The following is a 21,745-nucleotide window of genomic DNA, read 5'->3' on the forward strand; positions in this document are numbered from 1 at the left end:
ATATCTTCAAAACATATCTAAAATAATAGAAAATTTCTAGTTTTGATTGTAAATTAAGCATGTGATTATCATTTATAACATTAAAATAATGCTTATCATTATGCATCCTAAGATACCGGTTCTTCCTCTTTTGGCTTGGGTCCAGGTCCTGGTTCTTGCCCGGTCCTGGTTCTCCCTGGGTTCCTCCCGGGTCCTTCCCAGGTGGCCAGGTTCTCAACACAGGACCCACAGGGAATCTAACCACTTGGGAAGGACCCGGGTGGAACCCAGGTTGAACCCAGGAGGACCCGCGTGAACCCAGGCCCGTGGGCTCCCAAAAACAGGGCCCACGGGTCAAAAAAACAATAAAAAACAATAAAAACAGACTTTTTAAAATAGTTTTTTTATAATAAAACTCTAATTCACCCCTTTATGACTTTTTAAAAAAGACTTGAAACTTGAATATTATCTTTTTTGCAAATTATGAATATGATATTAGACTTTAGTTATTAGTTTACTGATTACATTTGCGATATATGAAATATATATATATACGGACGAACCCGAACCCGTACCCAAGATTATTTTTTTTGCCGAGTCCGAACCCGAACTGGTAACTTAGTATGCATCTAAACTGATGCATATTGAGATTTTATTGTGTATGAAGTCAAATGGGTGGGGATCAGATAATGGCACAAACATTTTGGGAGGAAACAAAGGTCCTAAATGTCGGTGATCTAAACTATGTTCATCCAGAACTCATCTTTCTAAAGCATACTTTTGATGTTACTTTAATTTTGATCTTTAATAGGATTTTACATCCAAATTAAGAGATATAATTTTAAAACTTTGCAAACAAAGAGGATGTTGCAATTTATTCATATGCAAGTCGAGGAGAACCCATAGTAGGTATAGATAACAGCTTCAGTATTCAAAATAAATTTGTCTCCCTAGTCTTTACTTCCTCTGCTTAATGAAAATAAATTTTAAGATTGCATCATCAATTCATAGAGAATATACATTGTAAGCCTTTGTCGTTTTAGTTTATCGTCTTTGGGCATTAATTTTGTGGAAGAGTGTATGCGCTCTCGTGAACATGTTTCTGCATGCTTACATGGGTGTGGGCAAGGGTGGGCTTGATACAATGAGAACATATCCATGTATAAGCTAATCATGGGAATTGGTATCATAAGCAGTCTTGTGACAGGGCTTGAGAACATAGAATTGATTAAGTTGTGTGAAAGGGTAAAAGGAATTCTTCATGAAAGCTTAAGTTTGGAGGCCACCATCTTAAAACTCAGTGTCTTGAACTTTGAACTTCAACACTTGATGATTGATTTTGAATGCTTGAGTTTACCTTGTCTTCTGTACCTGCAACACAATTAGTAATGGAGGATTTTGTAAATATCTGACACTTGATAAGAGGCAGGCTTGTTACCATATGAAGAGGAATCTCTTGTGTGGTCAACACGAGGCTTTCACCTTCCTACAAACAATTTTTTCTTACGATATGTCCTATATACAAAAGTAGCTACCAGTTTTGGGTCACCCCCTAGCGACCATTCTATTGATTATGAGTGGGAATTTTGATTTAAATTATAAATAACAGCTACAATTCAATGCTGGAATTGGAAATATACCCGTGGACAGTGAATCAATCATCATAATTTATGCAACCTAGGATTGATATTTACCTTTAAGATGCTAAAATTGCAAGAGGAAGATTTGTGTTGATAGTATAGAGGGGGCTTTCTTATGTGGCTGACACAAAGTATTATCCTCCTGCAAACACAATATATCTTCTCACAAGACCTCAAACTGCTTATAGAAGCAGACACCAGCTTAGGGTCACCCTTATGAGATCACTTAGATGATCAGTAGGAAGCATGAAGTAAGCATAAATTATAGCCATAATTAACAATGGAAATTAGGGAGTAAAATTCATTATTTATTCATTTATCAAATGTTTTAGTAAATAAATGAAGAGAAGCAAGGCTACACTTTTCTCTTTTAAATTTTATAAATTTTTTCTTGTTTATAAGCTAATTGAAGCAGAAAGAGGAATAGAATTCAAGTTTGTATGGCAATGCAATAAGGTCCAATATTACAAGATGTGGAAAAGATTCTACTAGAAACCTGCAATTAGGAGAATGAATTTTAGTAAACAATTTTTTAATTTTAATTGGCCACAATCTTATTGTCAATACTACATCCTTGACTGTCGGCGTTGGTAGTGTTTCTGTCTCTGAAAGTGAGAACATTGCACTCTTTAGAAAGAATAAAAGTAGTTAAGGGTTTATTTTGCAAATTTTTATATCCTGAGATGGTTTCTCCATGTTAGATATTTGTATCTTTTGTGTGGATGCACGGTTTCATGTTAGATATTTGTATCTTTTGTATCTTTATATTATGGTTTTTCTGCACACAGAATCTTGAGAATTTTAAGAATTTGAGTCATCAGCATACTCTACTTTTCTTTTTATTTAGAAAATGTAGTGACCCACCTCGGATCACGGAATCACAACCGGTTGTAAGTCTGATTTTTTGTTTCTTTTTTCTGATTTTTTGGTTTTGGAGTTTATTTTTATTTTTGTGTTTTGATATTTTTTTGATTTCTATGTGATTTGTAACTGATTGAAAACAATGCCAAATTCTGGAAATGCAAAGTAAACTGAAACAAATGCTGATTTCAACTAGAAAGCATACAATGAAAATTCTGTAACATACCATTAACTCCAAAATATTTGCAATGTAAGTCCAATTGGCAGGAAGTGAAGGATCAGGTTTGAAAACTGATTTTTTTAACAGCATAACCAGGTCTGATACAATCAAATTCACATTCTCACTTGCTACATTTAATGACTTATTTGTGAACTAGTGCTGGAAATGGCGGATCACAGTCTGATATGATGTAATATTCCTGCTGGTAGTAGTTCGACCTGTCATAGAAGTGGTACAGTCTGTTTGTAAGCTGCTGTAACTACTGGATCTGCAACAGCAGGAGTCGGATCTGCCAATACTAAGGTCTGATCTGCAACTTGCCCCTTCGACTCTGCTCTTTACACTGACTGATTCACTGCTTCTTTCACCAAATAAACTGATAAAGAGAAATTGTCCTGTAGAATACCCTTAGATGGTCTCACACACCCCTGTAGGCATTCGATCTTCTGAGAGTGTACGTTCTCAAAAGCTCTGCAATCACTGCTGACACCCTGCACAATGCTCCAATACCAATTTTCTGCTGTAAAAATGAGTTCTTGAATGCCCAAATTTCCCACCAAAGTCACTTTATTAACTTCCCATGGAACGAATTCCCTCCAAAAGGCATTTTTGGCATTTCTTTGGTTATTCCTTGGAATATGCTCTCACTAATTGGTTCGAACCCTCTTGGAGATCCATAACTTAATTTTATTTCATTATGTTTTTAAAAACAACGTTATGTCTCTAGGCATCATGACTCCCAAGGGGGTCCACTTGGCCCCTTTTTATAATCATAATATAATAACTTTATTGAAGCATTTTATTTAAATAAATGAAGATATTAAAGTTATTATTTAAACATTCAGATTTATTCCCTGAAATCACACCCAATCACCCTCAAACTGAAACCTGATGGTGCTACTGGTACCCAAGGTGATGACTGGGTGTAGTGCTCCAACTGCCAATCTCCCCTAAAAATTAGGGATCCTCCTCAAATACTAAGGAACTGCACCTAATCACTGAAATTCACTCCATTGGCTCCCTGACAATTCTCCTGACATCCTGGTGGGTCCACTGGTGACTACTAGTCTACTCTTAAAAAATAGGAACCTCCCTAAAATTTAGGAGACAGTTCCAGAACAACTGGGGATGCTCCCAGTGTCCCCTGCTATGCTTCCCCAAGCTCCGGGTGAACTAACAGTCACTCCCTAAAAAATAGGAGCCCTTCCTAAAAAATAGGAAACGGGCTCAAAGCTCCAGAAACGACTCATATGCATCCCCAAAGTCTTCTGTTCCACTGTGTAAGTCCCTTGCCCACTGTATTAGCCCATGGAGACTCCTGTCAATAGGCTAACCCTTACAAAAGATACTGACCTAGGAAATGGGGACATTACAGAAAAGATCTGTTTGGTGAATTACGTTTACTCACATGATAGCCAATAACAGATAATTGGATTAAATTCAGACTTTAAGATACAATAATATTAAGTAGGTCTACAGTGGAGACAAGGTATAAGATAAAAGTAACAGGTGAGTAACAGATCATTGATCAATCTGAAGATGCCATTCTTTTGTTTATACCAGTTTGTTGGTGGTTAAAAGCTAAAAGCAATGTATAAAATCTCATAGAAATGATGCTTATATATTTTATTGTTTCCTTATATGCACTTCTTACTGTGATTTCAATGGCATTATATTCATTCTATTTGATATTTCAATGTATAAATACCAATGTTACTTGTTCCCATGATTATGTAGGTTTTGACTGAATATCTGGTACAAGATTTGAACGTGGATCCTAGGCTACCTTTTGAAGACAATACTTTCGATGTCATTACAAATGTGGTGGGTTCTACATATCCTCATATATACTATGTAGATTAGATGCTCACATATAATGAAAAATTGCATTGTAAGAGCTAACTATTCTAAACTTTTTAAAAATTGAGCACTTGCTTTAGCACTGCTAAATTAGTACAAAGCCTGAACATGAAGTGAATGCCAATAACATGAGTTGCCAACTAGTCAACAAAATGTAAACTGCAAAGTTATAAAATATCATCTTTTGAATATTTATAGCAACTTATATGTTTATCTTCAAGATATACACAAATTAGATTGCAACTTGATTGTAATGACCCTTGCCAAGATATGTGATAAATTTTCACCTTCTTCACAAACTTATTGAGCTGGTACTTTATCAAACAGTCGCATGCACATGAAAATGAAGTGACTTCTGTTTGCACATTTTCAACAGTGATACATTATGGTTTCAAATTCATTTCATGACACAATATCCATAAAGTGAACCACACAACAGAATCTAACATTTTTCTCAAAGGTCATTATAAAATGAGATTACAAACTGCTGTTCCAAACAATAATATACAAGAGACAACAAATGTAGATCTGACCTTAAATACTTCAGCAAGATTAAGTTTGAAATCTGCAACTTCCGCCCAAGGATCTCAATGCTACATCCAATGGGCTCCATGTACATTAATAGCATTGCCCTAAGAACTCCAAGCTTCTCCAAACAATGTCCAACTCTATACCAGCAATCTGAAAATGTTATCACCCAGCTAGGAAAATGTTACTGATCTGAATCAGCATTATGGAAGGCTTCCAGATCTTTGGAAAAATCCAAATTTATGGTAAAAGTTTCCATGCCAACCTACTATGAGGTATTGTCTAGCTATCTAACCCTAACACTACCATAGGAATGATCTTTAGTGTTATAGAACCCACGATTTGCATCTGGTTTCACATGCCTAGCCCAGCTGGCTTAAGGTGACCACACATGGTGTGATAATCGCTCCAATCCACAACCCACTCCCACACTTGGCTTAGTAGAAGATTGATGCCTAGAAAAAAGGCACAATTGCCTCCAAATCTAATTTCTCCTATTCAATCAGAAATCAGATAGGGAAGATATTTCACCATCGAAACTGATTTCCCTTAGGGTTTTTGTCCTAGGGTTCGCTCCACAAGAAGCTCCCGATCTACAAAAGAGAAAAATAAACAAGCATTCCCAAATGAGCTCTCAATTCATCTTTTTCTATTTTCTCTTAGGACATTCCCAAAGGGCTTTTAAAATTCTTGGTTAAATCTTTTTCTCTTTTCTGGAAACTACTCTTCAGTGTGATCATATCTTCAATCCACGTGCTGGATCCTCCATCTTTTGGCTCCTTTTAATCTGCAAGGGCGAATAGCTCATTAAGTACCTTAAGGATTTCTAGTAATTTAAATACCTTTCTCATTTATGTAAGTCTTGTGATATTCAAAATTGCTCCCACACACACACATCAACCTCCTCACATATTTTTCAATTGGTCTTCTTACTCATTAAAGGATTTGTAATGTCCCCTTCTTGATGATGTACTTTCAGTGGTCCATTGGCCTATTCCTGAGGCTTGTAGGCTATGTGGAATGAAGAATTAGGGTTTCAAACATTGATGAGGCGAGAACTTACTATTTTTAGTAAGTTAGTGGTTGGCTGTTTTGATGATACTGTCCTACTGAGCTTTCCATGCTTTGTCATTGGGTGCGAAGATCATGCTTTTCGGAGCAGTAGTTCATGACTTACTATTTTTAGTAAGTGGCAGTATGGAGTATTTCTATTTTTGGCAATGGACAGGGTCTTGGTCTTGCAACAGTTCTTTGGTCTTCTTCACTCCACTTTATCCTGGTTTCTGTTAATGATCAGTATGGGAGTCATAAGTAATTTAATTAAATATTATATCCTTGTCAAAGGTTTAATATTTAAATATTTGCAGTTACTGATTAATTGTGGAGATGACTTAGGAAAAAATTAATTAAGTAATATTCATTTGATCATCTCCTAAGTCAGAGGGTGAATTTGTGGTGGCCATTTAGAGGATTAAAACATCTTTGGTCTAATGTTTTTTATTACAAAAATGACGCCACCATGAGGAAGTTCGAACTTACCTAGGTAAGGTAAGTGGGCGCCAAGTTAGTGGGGAGACATAAGGTGAAATGAAGTTGAATTTGACAGAAGTTTGGCGCCATTTGCATTTGCATTGGGGAAGGCGTGGAGTTATAAATATGAGCCTTGGGCTCTCATTCTGGACATCTTGAAAATTTGCATTGTTATGCTGCCGGATTGGCGTCAGAACTTTGCGGCTTCGGAGTACGGCTCCCTAGTGCTTTCCAATTTCGTACTTGAAATATAGTACCTAGCTGTGTGCTGTAATCTACCATACTTTCCTTGCTTATCTTAGTCTTTTGGTGTTTGGAGTGATTTCTGGAGTTGCTGGTTTCCCTGTGGCTGAAGCACGTTTTTTATCACACCTCTCTGCCTGAGTGTCTGGTTATTCTGGGTACTGTCTCAATCATCCTTCCTGCTGTTGGCGATTCATACTGTAAGTTTTTAGCACCTTTCATTGAGTATGGAATTTAATATTGCAAATCGAAATTATCTAGTTAGGCGTGGGTTTTAGAAGGTGCATTGGGATGCATGCCAATTAAATGGGGGTGTTTTGATAGCTTACTTCTGGTTTGTCTTCATCGCTGCTGGTCTAGTGTTGGTTTAGGTTTGATTTTGGATGAATTGGGTGAGTATTGAGAGAGATATGAGTGATTTAGTGGGTTTATAGGCTGCTGGTTATGCATTTCCAGCCTGCAGTTTTGATGTTAGCAGAGTTTCAAGAGTATTATCTTTTATGTTCAGCATTGTTCTTCTACTCTCACTCTCTCTGTTATTGTAAAGTTAAGTAGTAGTACTACTAACCCATTCTGGATTGTAATTTCTCATCCCGCTGAAAAGTGGAAGAGGCTGGCTTGTCGCCTACATCAATTAAATTGTAATTCAGTGCTCCCGTTGCATAAGCGGTCGAGTGATGATTGGTTGTAATGGTCCTCCCGCTGCATAAGCAGTTGAGTTGAGTATTTTGTAATTCAGTCCTCCAGCTGAAATACTGCAGTTGAGTGATTTGTGTTTGCTGTATGGTTCTCTTGGCTGGTTCACCGCCAAGTCTCTTGCTTTCCCGCTGGATAAGTGAAAGGGGTTGTCTTGCCTCCTAGTATTGTATTTACTTTATCATTTCAGCAGATTTGTGATCTAACGATCCCCTCTTCACCGTAGGCTCTCACCTTCTCACATTGGGCACTTGGTGATTAGAAAGTGGAAGGGTTGCTTTTTCAGCAAGCTTTGAGTTTATGCTTTCTAATGTTAATGGGTTATATGCTGGGTGATGATTCTTATTGGCCTTAAAAAAAATAAAAATATCCGGGATATTAAAGGATTCATCTTCCCATATTACTATCTCTCTTTATTGGAATTTGGTGGATATGCTCCTTTCAAGTACCTTGGGCTGCATATAGACTCTAAAGAAACTTTGGACTTTGTAAAGCTTTGGACACTTGGCATGAGGAAACTAATTCAAACCTCTAATCGACAAATGCAAACATTGCAAGCTAAATACAACCTCATGGTGCCAACTTAGAGTTAGGAAGTGTAGAGTCAAAAATTACATACCCCTTTGCAAATTCCACCTACACTTTTGTAGCCGGCCCTAGCATCTGAGTAGGCCCATTTTAGCCTTGCACCAGCCTTTTCCCTCGCAGGGTGCTCAAGACACCTTTCTAGCAGCTACCTTTCAGTGTAAGCTTTGCATTAGCCACATGTCTTTCTTGTCACCTGTCATTTTTTAGTATGATTTGTCTAGACACTAGCACTCCACGACGCCACGTAGACGTCCGTGCGCCGCACAAATGTCCACGACATCTCAATGTTCAAATGTCAGTTCTAAGCATTTCGACACTTGTCACCTGTCCAGGTTGGTGGGAATGGCTCAAAATCTTCCAAACGACTCGCTAGCCTCTTCTTTCCCTCCTATTTTCTCTTTTAAATCCATCTCTTTCATTTATTCAATCTCTTTGACTCTCTCTTGTTTCTTTTGGCAATCTCTTGTATTCTCATAACTTTCTCTTGCTCTCTCTCTCTCTCTCTCTCTCACTTGCTAAACAATCTCTAACTTGCCACAATACTCTTTGCTTCTCCCTTGGCTTTCTCAAGCCTTGCTAGTAATATCTTTCTCTCTTGTGTCTTTGAGCATCTTGGGATTTATCACATCTCCTATCTATTTTATCAATTTGTCTCTTGTAATAGGGGTTTGCCTTTATTAAGCCTGATTTGTTTCCATTACGTTATCTATATACTGTTTTATTCAAATCTATCTGTCTAGTTGTTTGTGGAGGTGGAAACACTAAATCTTCTTTAATTTAGCTTCTAATATATCAAAATGCGTTTGTTATCTTATTTTATTAATTCAATTTCTAGTTTTATTCAAAATACTAATGATGTTCCTTTTCATGCATGTGATGGTGACTTGGATTTGCCTATGTCATTTAATGTCTTTGATCCCTCTTGTAAAAGTTCTTTTGTCTCAGAGGATATTTTGTTACCAGAGGATGAAATTATTGATACTTTTCTCAATATTACTCTACCTTCTCTTCATTCCAATGCACTCTCTTTTAGAGTTGATAGGTATTAATGGATGATGAATCTCATATCACATTTGATCACCCACAGGTTAAAGTTGAGCAAGCTCCTTCAACTAATTCTTCTTTAAGTTGTAATGAGTTCGTGAATGTCATTGTCTCTCTTGCCCCTGAAAGGCATATGAGACCAATCATTTATGCGATTGCAGCTAGTCCTTCTCCAAAGAAGGTAATTTCCATTCATGGCGTTCCCTTTGAAAGTGATTCACTAGATCTTTTTTACGAGATCCAACTAGTCTAAGGCTCCTTCTTACAAAATGGTAGCCCATACTTATAACACTTGTAGAAATAAGCAAAATGTTTCTCAATCTACTTCTTTACCACCTTCTTAACCAGATCTTCCTCAAGCACCTAAACTTTTAGTTAAACAACCAAGTGGTTACGATCTTATTGAGCAACTTCGTGTTACTCCACTAGGATCTCACTTTGGGATTTGCTTCAAACTGCTCCAAATTATCAGGGTATGCTTCAGGAAGCTCTTCAAACGATCTTGTTGCCTTGTTTTGCTTGGCCTTCAGATGTGAATGCACTGATGGATCATATTTGTGTGGATTCGCTAGATATTACTTTCTATCCATATGAACTTCCACCTCCAGAAGTGCGTAATCAAGTGGATCCATTAATGATGATAGTTTATGTTAATGGTGTCGGCATTAGATAGACTCTCATTGATACTAGCTCAACAGTCAATGTTTGTGGTCTAGACCTATTGCCCAAAATCAAAGTGGATTCGATTTCTCTTGTTGTATCTTCTTTGTTCATCTGTGGTTTTGATAATACTAGTAAAACTGCTTTGGGCACTGTTACTTTGCCTTTAAAGATTGGGCCAGTTACTATTCCAACCCTATTATATGCTATGTCAGGACCTTTACCATAGAATCTTCCCTTGGGTAGACCTTGTATTCACGATTTAGGAGTGGTCACTTCTACCCTTCATGGTTCTATTAAGTTTGTTGCCAACAATCAAGTAGTTACAATTAAGGCTGATCCTAATGCTATGCACATATGTCAAATAGAAACAGTTGGGCATGCCTTGGTTACACCTACCTTTGAAAATTATATTCAATCATTATCTTCTAATGTTTCGACAATTGTTCCTATGGTACCTCCTAAAGAGAAAACACTTGAGAATGTTATCCCTAAAGAAGATTCTCCTAAGAAGCAAGATCCTCATAATGTAGAAAGTCCTAAGTCTACTTCTACTCTATCTCCTTCAAATTCTTCTCCTCAATCAAATGCATTCCATGGTGATGATTGGGCTTCCTTAGACTTTACAAGCTCCTTCATTGGAGGATATAAAGTCAACCCTATTCGCCTTAACATTCCAAAAGTATCATTCACACCTGCTATCAAAGATGATTTGATTATTCTTCTATATCGCGGGATCATGTGAACACTATTGACTATACCATTAATGGTGATCCTCGCCCTCTTTATGCTATGGTCTAGTATTGAATATTCTTTCTAAGCATGGATATAAAGAAAATGGTCTTGGGTTCATGGGACATGGAGTTAAGGTCCCTTTGGAACCGAAACAATGCTCTTTTACAATGGGTTTAGGTTACAAGATTTCTCCTCCATGACCTACGCGTGCGTCCTTGGGCAAAGAGCTGTCAGAAGTCATCAGAAGATCTTTGTGACACATTTAGTGTCTTCTATGAGGTACTTGATAGCCTTAGGCTTTGTATTGATTCTGATTGGAGAGGTGGGCTAGTGAGTCCTCGAGAGGTTGTTATCTACCTATTGGTGCGGATTAAGGCAAAGACACCCAAACTCAATCCTAGGAAGAAATTTTGGACTCGGACCTAGGAACAATTTTGGGAATAAGGCTAATCTTGATTTTGACGCAAAGTCCGAGTTTGTGAAATAAATCCCCTCTCAGGGTAAAACTCAGAGTTAGGAAGGGGTTTGGGAAACTCAGTTTGAAACTCAAAGTTCTGAAACACTTTGGGAATTTCGGAGTTGGGAAACTTTTTGGGAATTTATGCTCAAAACTCGGACTTTGGAAGGAATTTAGGAAACTTAGTTTGAAACTTGGAGTTAGAAACATTTTAGTATTAAGATCCTATTCCTATTTTTAATGCGAAACCCGAATTTGCATGGGGGCCAATTTTTGAGGGTAAAAATGGACCTTAGGAAGAGTCCGAAAATTCTTCCCAAGTGTGAGTTGGGACAAATGGTATCCTCAAAACCCTACTATTTGTATTTCACCTCCCCTTAGTGTATTATCTTCAAAACTCGGCTCACAACTTTGAGAATCCTTGTTCCATGTTATCCTTACTTTGATCAGATGATAGTTTCTCATGACGATCTCTACCTAGGCAGTGCAACTCAATTCTACGTCTCTTTCACTCAATCCCTACAAAGCAAGGTAGTTGCAAAAATACTACCAAAGAAAGCCAAAAACAAAGGGGGTCCTTGTAGGAGATGAGGCGTGTGTGTGCAACACAACAAATGGCGACTCTATTGGGGAAATGTTCTTGAACATTTCAAGGATGATAATCTGTATCAAACCTAGAATCTCTAGTTAACACTCTACAGGCCAAGCCAAATGACAAAAGACACATTCATTGTGAAAATGAAATTACAAATTGAATCAAGCCACCTTTGTTTGGACTATCTAGTTTGTGCAATTGAGTTCATTCCAGCTTAAGGACGGTTGGGGTATCATTGTTCCATTATGACAAGCTACGTAGATGACTCTAACTCCAAAAGTAACTTGGACATTGCCTTGTTGCCAGTCAGACGTCTATAGCCTCAACAAGGTTATTGTCTCAATTTTTGTGGACATTGTTCTAATGCCATTTGGGTGTCCATAGCCATGATAAAATTGCTCCCATCTTCCCTTTATTGGATCGTTAATCCGTTTTTTATCTTTTCTTTTAAAAGAACAACTCCATGCATTTTCTTTTTGATTTTGCATTTTATACTCATAAGCAATGAAGCTTATCACGGGTGTGAGAATTGCAGTGGTCACTAAAGCAAAGCTTTAGATTTTTCACTTGGCATAACTTCCCTTTGATTGACCACAACAAAATTTAAGCAAATATTTAAATGTAAAATGTGCAATGATTGCCACGTTGATGACAAGACAATGAATAACGACATCTTCAAAATGAAGACACCTTTGAACCAAATGAGTTGGCTATAGGGAAAACCATTAACTAAGTGCTCTACTAGAGTTGGCATCAAAGAAACAAATTGAAGCATATCCTTGACCTCATACACCAAAGTTGGACAATGAACACATACCCTTTGCAAAATGACAGAGGACCAACCCTCCTGAAACCAAAAGAAATCTATACTAAGAACTGAAAGCAAACCAAGCTAAAGACAAAAATGGAACCTAATCTGAAACAGGAAGCGGGAAATCTAACCTAAGAACAAAAAATCAATCTTCTCTAAAACAGGAAAGCAAAACTAAACTAATTATGTACAAGGAAAGGTTGACTGAACAAATTGTGGACTACCTGTGTGAACCCTTGATCTAGGATAATTTCTTAGAATATGCAGTAGTAATAAGGTAAAGGGCATAGTCCTAAGTCTGACATGTTTGTCTTTGTATTCTGAAAGAAGTTTTTTTAGTGGGCCACTCTAATGCTCAACCAAAACATCAGGGAAGATCAACAATTGAGGTAATTCATTGGGTCCATAATTGATCCATATGTAAGTTGTTTTCCCCAAACAATCATAATCAAATTGATAACATTCAGAATTAACAGTAGCAAGGAAAGAGACGTGTTTCTAAATCATGCAACAAATCCTGTTTACCATCCAACAATGTGTCATGTGATAAGAGATTCTCAGTAGCTTTAGGAGGTCACAATTGGTGGTGCAACATCCCACTTGCATTTGCAATATGTAAATCAACATCATATTCATCATTGAGCAGTGCAGACTGAAAACCAAATTCAAGTTTGAACTTAGGAGCATGAAACATCTCATCTATTTGGGTGTCATCATATTGCATAAACCATACATCCTTGTGCAGCTCTGGAAGTATATCCTCAAACACTAAGGCCTCTTTGATAGGTTGATCTTCAAATATCATCTCACGATGCTCCTCTAACTTAATCTCCAAATCTTCTGCCATTTCTCCATCTTGAACAGTAGGCAGGTCTTTACTTGGATCTTATTCCTTTTTCTATTGCACGACTGGATGTCTATCAACAATGTCTCCTCCTGTAGTTTGTCCTAATCATCTTCTTCCCCACAAACCAATGGAGCAATGAGTAGTGATGGCTTAGGACATTCATCTAGGCTGTGCAATTCTCTGCAAAATTTTCAGATTCCTAGCTATCCTCAATGTTAACAACAGCAATTTCTTGATTATTATCATAGTCAAATGTTGCATCTTTTGCTGTTATTTTAACTTCTGTTGCGATGTAATTCTCTATTGTAAGGTATGTTTTCCAGATTCTGTTTGTAATACATTCCTCTTTTGTGCTTGACTGCTCTAGTAGGCACAATTGGACTTGAACTTGATTGATGGTCAGTTCATATAACGAGCAAGCAAACTCTGAGTGTGCTGTATTGTTAACCCTGCATCAGCAAGGCAGTAATATATTTTCCAGCCCGGGTCCATCTTCAACACCCAACTAACTCTCAATCCACCTTATGAATCTGGCGAATGCTTCATATCTAACTCCTTGAATATTTAAACCATCAAGTTTTGCGAATACCATTGGATTGGGTATGTCCCAAAATAAGATCTTTCCTTGTAAGGCTAACTCTAACCTTGACAGAAAAGTCAAACAATTCAGCTTATTATGTCAAGTCGTATCATGGATTCTGCATTTTCCTGTAGATGCAAATTCAGACAAATTCCTAGGATACAGTTCTGCATTCAAATTCCTATGAAGTTGAGGGATATTAATCATCAAACTACCCCTATAAATAGGGTTCAGGAAACGGTTGCCCACATATTTCGACTCAATTTTTTTTGGTATTTTAAATTTTTCTACTTTTTTTTTCCCTGATTTTTTTATTTTTCTTTGGATTTTTCAATATAGAAGAGATCTTACATATCTCAGATATAGCATTTGAAAGCACATACAAGATGCAGCTTATTACAGACTTGAAAGACTCTTCTAGCGCCAATTCTGTTGATGGGGAAGTTTGCTCTTCTATCAACATAGAATAACATAAACAGAGTACATCCTATCCTCTCTTGAATAAGGTGATCTTGTATGCCCTCAAATTGTCCAAACAAGATGACCACAAGGTTTCCAATGTCAAGTCTTGACAACACTTGGATAAACTCAGTGATGGTGTGATTTGTTGGTAATCACAAAGGGACTTGCACATCTGACAAGCTAGTTTGCATCTTATATGGCAATCTGATTGATGTTTCACTTCTCAAATTGATTAAAATAAAGAGCAAAAGGATAGGGTTTAGAGAATCTAACCTAAATCTATGGATAATGACAGTAATGGCTAATGTTGTAGATAGACAAATTCCTCACAAACTAATTCCTGTTTAATTAGAGATAAACTCACAATGCTACAAGAATAGTGCAATCTCCAAAGGAAAATGAAAGATTTGCAGATTATGAACATACATCTAACTATCTAAGTACTGAATTCTGGCTCAACTCAAACAAACATTTACAATTGGACTAACGACAATCATAGGCTCAAACTAACGATATGTAGAAACTTACAATCAGCGAATCCCCAATGGTATGAACCAGAAATCTATCAAATATCATCACACTTCACCATTAAAATCACTGAAATTCAACTAATTTGATGAAAGAAACCATGCAAATAGGAGAAGGAAACTTGTAAAACACCATACTTCAATGCTTTATTCATTTGCTTCATCCGTTGGTACAACAATTCCTATTTAATAACTTGTACACTACCACAAACTATTTGTAATTCTACTTTTCCTTAACTTTACCATGAGAGAGTTCATGGCCTTTCATAGATAATACATTTTACATCGACGACCAGGATTAAATCCTATGAAAGGCCCGAATTTTCCCTCTAGAAACCCTAACAACTTTAATTAATGATTCCAACAACTTTCTAACCAATTCCTAACTGTTTCAACTACATGACGAAAGTTACACGTTTCCCAACACAATATAACAACTTTTTCATAAAAGGACAAAATTGCCAATTGGATGAATAACTAACTTTTGGCTTTATTAAATTTAGCCAAAAATTTGTTATTTTTACAATGAATTAATTTTGTTTTTATAATAAACCATACACCATCTCATATCTAGCTGTCATCTCTCTGTTTTCGTATATTTCTTGTAGCATTCTCTGGAATTAGTCACTATTTTTCGGAATTCTGGAAATAACATTGTTTTAATTTCTATGCTATGTTGATGGTTATCAAATCTTCGTACCTTCTCTCTAGCTCTGTAGCATGTTCTTCATTCCCAGATTTTACAAATTGTTCTATCAAAGCCACTTCTGTGAACATGTTACTCTCAATCTTCTTTAGGAAGACATCATCTTCAGAATTTTGATCTTGTGTTTCCTCTTTTCATCTTAGACATCATGCGACACTTGGAAATAATATCTTAAAGTCCTCAAATTGCTAGCCCCTTTGGATGATGTTTCTCCTTTGGCTCTTTTTTGGAAAATGGAAACTACTCTTCACCGTGATCATGTCTTCAATCTGTGCATTGGATCCTCCATTTTCGGCTCCTTTTAATCTACAAGGACAAATAGCTCATTAATGTAAGTCTTGTGATATTCAAAATCACTCCCACACACACATATCCACCTCATCACACATTTGTCAACTGTTCTTCATACTCATAAGGATTCATCTTCTCATATTGCTGTCTCTCTTTATTGGAATTTGGTGGATATGCCCCTTTCAAGAACCTTGGGCTGCATATAAATACGCTAATGAAACTTTGGACTTTGGAAAGCTTTGGACACTTGACATGAGGAAACTAATTCAGAACTCTGATCGACAAATGCAAACGTCAGCTAAATACAACCTCGTGGTGTCAAACTCGGAACTAGGAAGCAGAGTAGTATTAAGGCAAAGACACCCAAACTTGGTCCTAGGAAGAAATTTTGGATTAATGTGGCAAACTCAGACCTAGGAACAATTTTGGGAATAAGGCTAATCCTAATTTTGATGCAAAGTCTGAGTTTGTGAAATAAAGCCTCTCTCAGGATAAAACTTGGAGTTAGGAAGGGGTTTAGGAAATTCAGTCTGAAACTTGGAGTTGGGAAAGATTTTGGGAATTTCAGAGTTGGGAAACATTTTGGGAATTTATGCTCAAAACCCGGAGTTTGGGAGGAATTTAGGTAACTTGGTCTGAAACTTGGATTTAGCAAACATTTTAGGATTAAGACCTTATTCCTATTTTTAATGCAACACTCGAATTTGCATGGGGGCCAAATTTTAAAGGTTCCGAGGGGTAAAAATGGACCTTAGAAAGAGTTCGCAAATTCTTCCTAAGTCTGAGTTTGGACAAATAGTATCCTCAAAAAACCTCCTAACTTGTATTTCACAACCTCCCCTTAGTGTATTTCATCTTCAAAACTCGGTTCACAACTTTGAGAACCCTTATTCCATGTTGTCCTCAGTTTGATCAGACGATAGTCTCTCATGATGACCTTTACCTAGGCAATGCAACTCAATTCCACTTCTCTTTCACTCAATCCCTGCAAAACAAGGCTGTTGCAAAAATACTAACAAAGCAAGCTGAAAAAAATAGAGGAGATCCTTGTTGGAGTGTGCAACACAACAAATGGTGGCTCTGCTGGGGAAATGGTCTTGAACATTTCAAGGATGACAATCCGGATCAAACCTAGAATCTCTGGTTAACACTCTACAAACCAAGCCAAATGAAAAAAAGACACATTCAAGGTGAAAATGAAATTACAAATTGAATTAAGCCAGCTTTGTTTGGACTATCTAGTGTGTGCAATTTAGTTCATTCCAGCTTAAAGAGGGTTGGGGTATCATTTTTTCATTATGACAAGCTACCGAGATGACCCTAACTCCAAAAGACATTGCCTTGCTGCGAGTCAGGTGTCTATAGCCTCAACAAGGTTATCGCTGCAATTCTCGTGAACATTGTTCTAATGCCAGTCGGGCATCCATAGCCCTGGTAGAATTGCTCACATCTTCCTTTTATCGGATAATTAGGGGATCCATACCTTGTGGGCGTCTAGAGGCAGCCACACAAACCTTCATGGCACATGCCATTTTCACAATTTTATCATTGTGTTTTTTGCTCTCACTTTTCCTAATGCTTGCACTTAATTGATGAAGGCTTGGTTAATGCTCTCACTCTTGTTATTTCTCTCGCTTTTCCTATCCCAATTCTCTCACTCTTGGAGCTTGTTGTTTCAACTTGCAGCCTTGCTAAATGCTATTGAAACTTTATATTGATTTGAAGTGAGGTTTTTATCTTAATTTATTTCTTTTTGTGAGTGCTTAAGGTGTGTGTAGGGTCCACAAACAACTAGGGTTATGGTTAGTGGCTGGAATATTAAAAAGTGCTTGATTTTCATTAAAAAAATGTTTCTTATTTCAGCTATTTGATGTAGGGGCTGGCTAGGAGGTTTTGGTGCATTTGAGAGATGTTGACAAGTCTCTTGAGACATCCTGACATTTCCTTTTAAGTCTCCAAATTAAGGGGACACCCTAGAAACCTCCCCTCTTTATGAAGATGTTTTGGGGATATCCCTTGCCTATAAGCAATGGAGGTGGCATGGTGAGGGACATTCCCAGAGTCTCCACATCCTAGAGTTGTCTCCATCCTGAAAATGACAGTAATTTGGTGGGGAATGTGTACTGATGGAACACTTAAATAAGTTGACTATGATATAATGACAACTACTATGGTTGGCTTACAATAACGGGCTACTTAGGGTTTCATAAACATGATATACAAACAAGATGATAGCATTATTATAAGTATAGTTGCAATTCTACTTGAGAGAACTTGAACAGAAAACATTAAATGCATCACGTATGCATAGATAATCTTATATATGTGTGTGTGTGTGTGTGTGTTATAAATACATGCTACTATACAAGAAGAGAACTTCTGCAAAATTAGATAAATAGGAATGTTTACGGTATTCTTATCTGCCATGTGTGTTGTGATCCATAAATTATGATGGCTAGACCATACAATAATCATCAACATACAATTATAAATGAAGGAAATAATTTTGGAGAACCTAAATTTTCTGAGAAAACTCCCATAAAAATGAGGCACATGACATCCCAATCCACAGTCTCCAATGGGAATTACAATCTCAGGCCTCTAGGGCATACGACCAGCCTGAAAAAACAATGTTCAGTACCTAAGATCAGTTACAAGTTATGACAGCTGTCTAACACACTCTCTGAGTTCTGTCCACCGAAATACAGTCTATTTGTTCACTTGGAACTCTTGAATCCACTTGGAATTCACTTCAATTCCCTCAATTTTCTGTTAAGATACATTTAAAATGTGTATTTATGCTTTGCAACCAGGAACAGAAGGCGAAAGGACACCAAGAAGTCCAAATGTGAAATTTCCACGGGCAGCTTTTTTGGATTTGTGATGAACTCACCGCTTGGTGTAGACTAGTGGTTGTGTAATTGCCTTGATAGTTATGAAACCACTGGTTTTTGGAACCGGTGGTTGTCAATCACCTCCTGTTCAAATTGGCGGTTTCCCACAATCACCAAAAATTCCTCTGTTTTCTGCCCAAAACACCTGCTTCCTCCAACAAAAGTGCTCTACAAGTTGTGCTCTATTTTGTTATGGATTTATTGTTTGATTGACTTGTTTACTTGATCCATTTTTAAATCACATTGCCTTATACATATTCAGGCCTAACATAGATGGAGATTAACAAGTGCATATAGCAAGGTATGTACAATGGTTGATCACAACTGCCTGCTGTTAACCATCATTAAATGCAAGATATAAAATATAAGCAACAAGTTTACTAGATTTTAAATTATCACTTCTGCATTGAAGACTCTTTTTTTCTTAACTATGTATATCTAAGTGCAACCCAACATTATGGCAAATTGTTCTCTAAATAGATTTAAATTTTGTATATGCATTTGCATAGGATTTTTCTTTTCTCTAATGGGCCCCAGTAGATAGTTCTCATAGTACTCTTTTGAATGTCTTTTATTGAAGCAATGCAATTTATTTTTAAATGCCTATCATTCTCTTTAGATTGGCTTTATTCTTTTGTATATTTAGTTTTCTTTGAATGGGGGCTAAAAAGTTGGAATCCAAGTTTTTTTTTCATTATATTATTAATTGCATGTTGATTCTATGTGAATGCTGATGCATTCTTTTCTTTCTAATGGTATCTTCATTTTTAGGTAAGTGTTGACTACCTTAAAAAACCACTTGATGTCTTTAAAGAGATGAGACGAATTCTTAAGCCTGGAGGACTTGCGGTTATGAGGTAAGCTGACATGTACTTCACAAGTTTTATGGTCGCTATTAAGAAAATTGCTTCCTGGATCATTTTTGTTGTTTCGAAGTTAGAGATTACATGTATGGTAATGATATTTACATTTTATGTTTTATTTTTTGAATGTAAACTTTTATAATACCTAGAGTTTCTTTGTTGCAAACTGTAAGTAAATATAGCTTTGATTTGTATGTCTTTAGTATTATTATCAGACACAGACTTTTTAGTGTTATACTTGTTCCTCTGTCAAACCTTGTAGAGTTGGTCCAGACCAAGTCATTAATGCGAGTATCAACAAAGGTGTTATGAAGGGTGTGTTCGAAAATTTTTTTCCGTAGTAGTTTCACATAGTTGCAATGTATAGTTTCCTTTTCCTTGTTTGAAACTCAAGCTGACAAAATACTATAGGTGCTCCTGAATTATAGCAAAGAAGCTATTGTGAAGGAGCCATAAGCATTGGAATTCACTTTTTAATTAATGCAAGTATCAACAAAGGTGTTGTGAAGGGTGGGCTTGAAATTTTATCTTCATAGTAGTTTCACATAGTTAGTTGCAATGTATAGTTTCCTTTTCCTTGTTTGAAACTGAAGCTGACAAAATACTATAGGCGCTCCTGAATTATAGCAAAGAAGCTATTGTGAAGGAGCCATAAGCGTTGGAATTCACTTTTTAACTATATAAGTAATGTCAAGTCTCTCCTGATCTTTGGGAAAAGTTCTTTTAACTAAGCACAATTAGGTACTTGAGGCACAAGGCATCATGCACCTGTAAAGACATTTCCTTCTAAAGTTTTTAACATCTCCGAGAGAGTAATTTGTTTGTTCTATTTTATTTGGGCACATTCCCATAGAATCATGATTTTTTGTGTTTTAGTCAATTTTTGACCCCTGGAGACCTATAATTGATTTGACAATCTTCATTCTCTTTCGAACTTTAATTTATGACTCCAAATACATAGCATTACTGAACAAGGATCTAAAAAAGTTACTTTTAACTCATGGATGCTATATGTAAGGTTGCAAAAATAATGATGTGTTTTTTCAAGTTGATCTTATTTTCACCTCATAGTTGGTATTTCTTTCCAGTCCTTACATTTATATATTTCTATGACGAGATAATTAGATAAACCTTAACTATTCTGAAGAGAATGGTTTGAATTGTATTGCTTTCTATTCTGAAGCCTTGACTAAAAAGGAAAACACACATGCTCTTGAAGAAAGGTGCTGTCAGTCTTCACTTGCCTTGCTTTACAGAGCAGCATATTTTAATTTTTTAATTCAACTAATGCTTGTCACTGTTCAGCTTTTCCAACCGTTGCTTTTGGACAAAGGCAATCTCCATTTGGACTTCAACTGGAGATGCAGATCACGTATGGATTGTTGGTTCTTACTTTCATTATGCTGGCGGCTTTGAACCACCTCAAGTAACTTCCATTAACTTCTAATCCTTCTTTGTTTTTTTGTACATATTTTTGGTTTCAATGGTAAGAAAGAATCCATGTGATATCATGTTCAATGATTTGATATTCTAAGGAATGTGAAAATAAAACCTAGCAATTTATTATTGATTTCTGACGATGTGGAACATTAATAAGTTTGTTCATTTTCCTTGCTATAGTACCCATGAAACTAGATCACTGTATTAGAATTTCTAATCATTATATTCAGTGATGAATATAGAAACACTTTTTTTTCTGATAAAGGAAAATTTTGGTAATAAAATAAGAGATTATAAAAACCTTCAGTGTACAAGGAGGGAAAAGTCACCTAGAAGAGCATTTCAGGAGAGAAATACATCTGATACACAAATGACAAGGAAAGTACTAATGGTTATATAGATAACAACACCCAGGGAAACTATATTTTGCTAACATAAGCAGTGCAAATTATCATAATCTAGTAATAAAGAGTAGTGATTCAGTACTATGCAAAGAAAGGAGCAGCATATTGTCATGCTGGCCTGTGGGGTGAATATGCTGCCTCTTCTACACTGCTCTTTTGTGTTCCCAGTATCATAGTTTTGGTGGATGCACCACCAGTTCCTCCCCACCACCCGCTCCCATAGTTGTTCATGTGTTGGAGGATGGCAGTGCATAGGATGCCTAGGGTAGTCCAAAAGGCAAACT

At 36.7% G+C, this 21,745-nt stretch overlaps 1 protein-coding gene across 2 annotated transcripts in view; it reads left to right on the plus strand.

Moving 5' to 3' along the window:
• Positions 1-21,745, plus strand: part of LOC131067423 (uncharacterized) — a 109,069-nt gene that overhangs the window by 67,699 nt on the left and 19,625 nt on the right. For both annotated transcript variants that reach the window (XM_058002421.2, XM_058002422.2), the window contains exons 6-8: positions 4,438-4,524; positions 19,526-19,611; positions 20,923-21,043. In XM_058002421.2, coding sequence (XP_057858404.1) covers positions 4,438-4,524; positions 19,526-19,611; positions 20,923-21,043 — 294 coding nt within the window. The remainder of the gene's footprint in view (positions 1-4,437; positions 4,525-19,525; positions 19,612-20,922; positions 21,044-21,745) is intronic.

Source organism: Cryptomeria japonica, chromosome 9 (assembly GCF_030272615.1).
Source record: "Cryptomeria japonica chromosome 9, Sugi_1.0, whole genome shotgun sequence".
Classification (NCBI taxonomy): domain Eukaryota; kingdom Viridiplantae; phylum Streptophyta; class Pinopsida; order Cupressales; family Cupressaceae; genus Cryptomeria; species Cryptomeria japonica.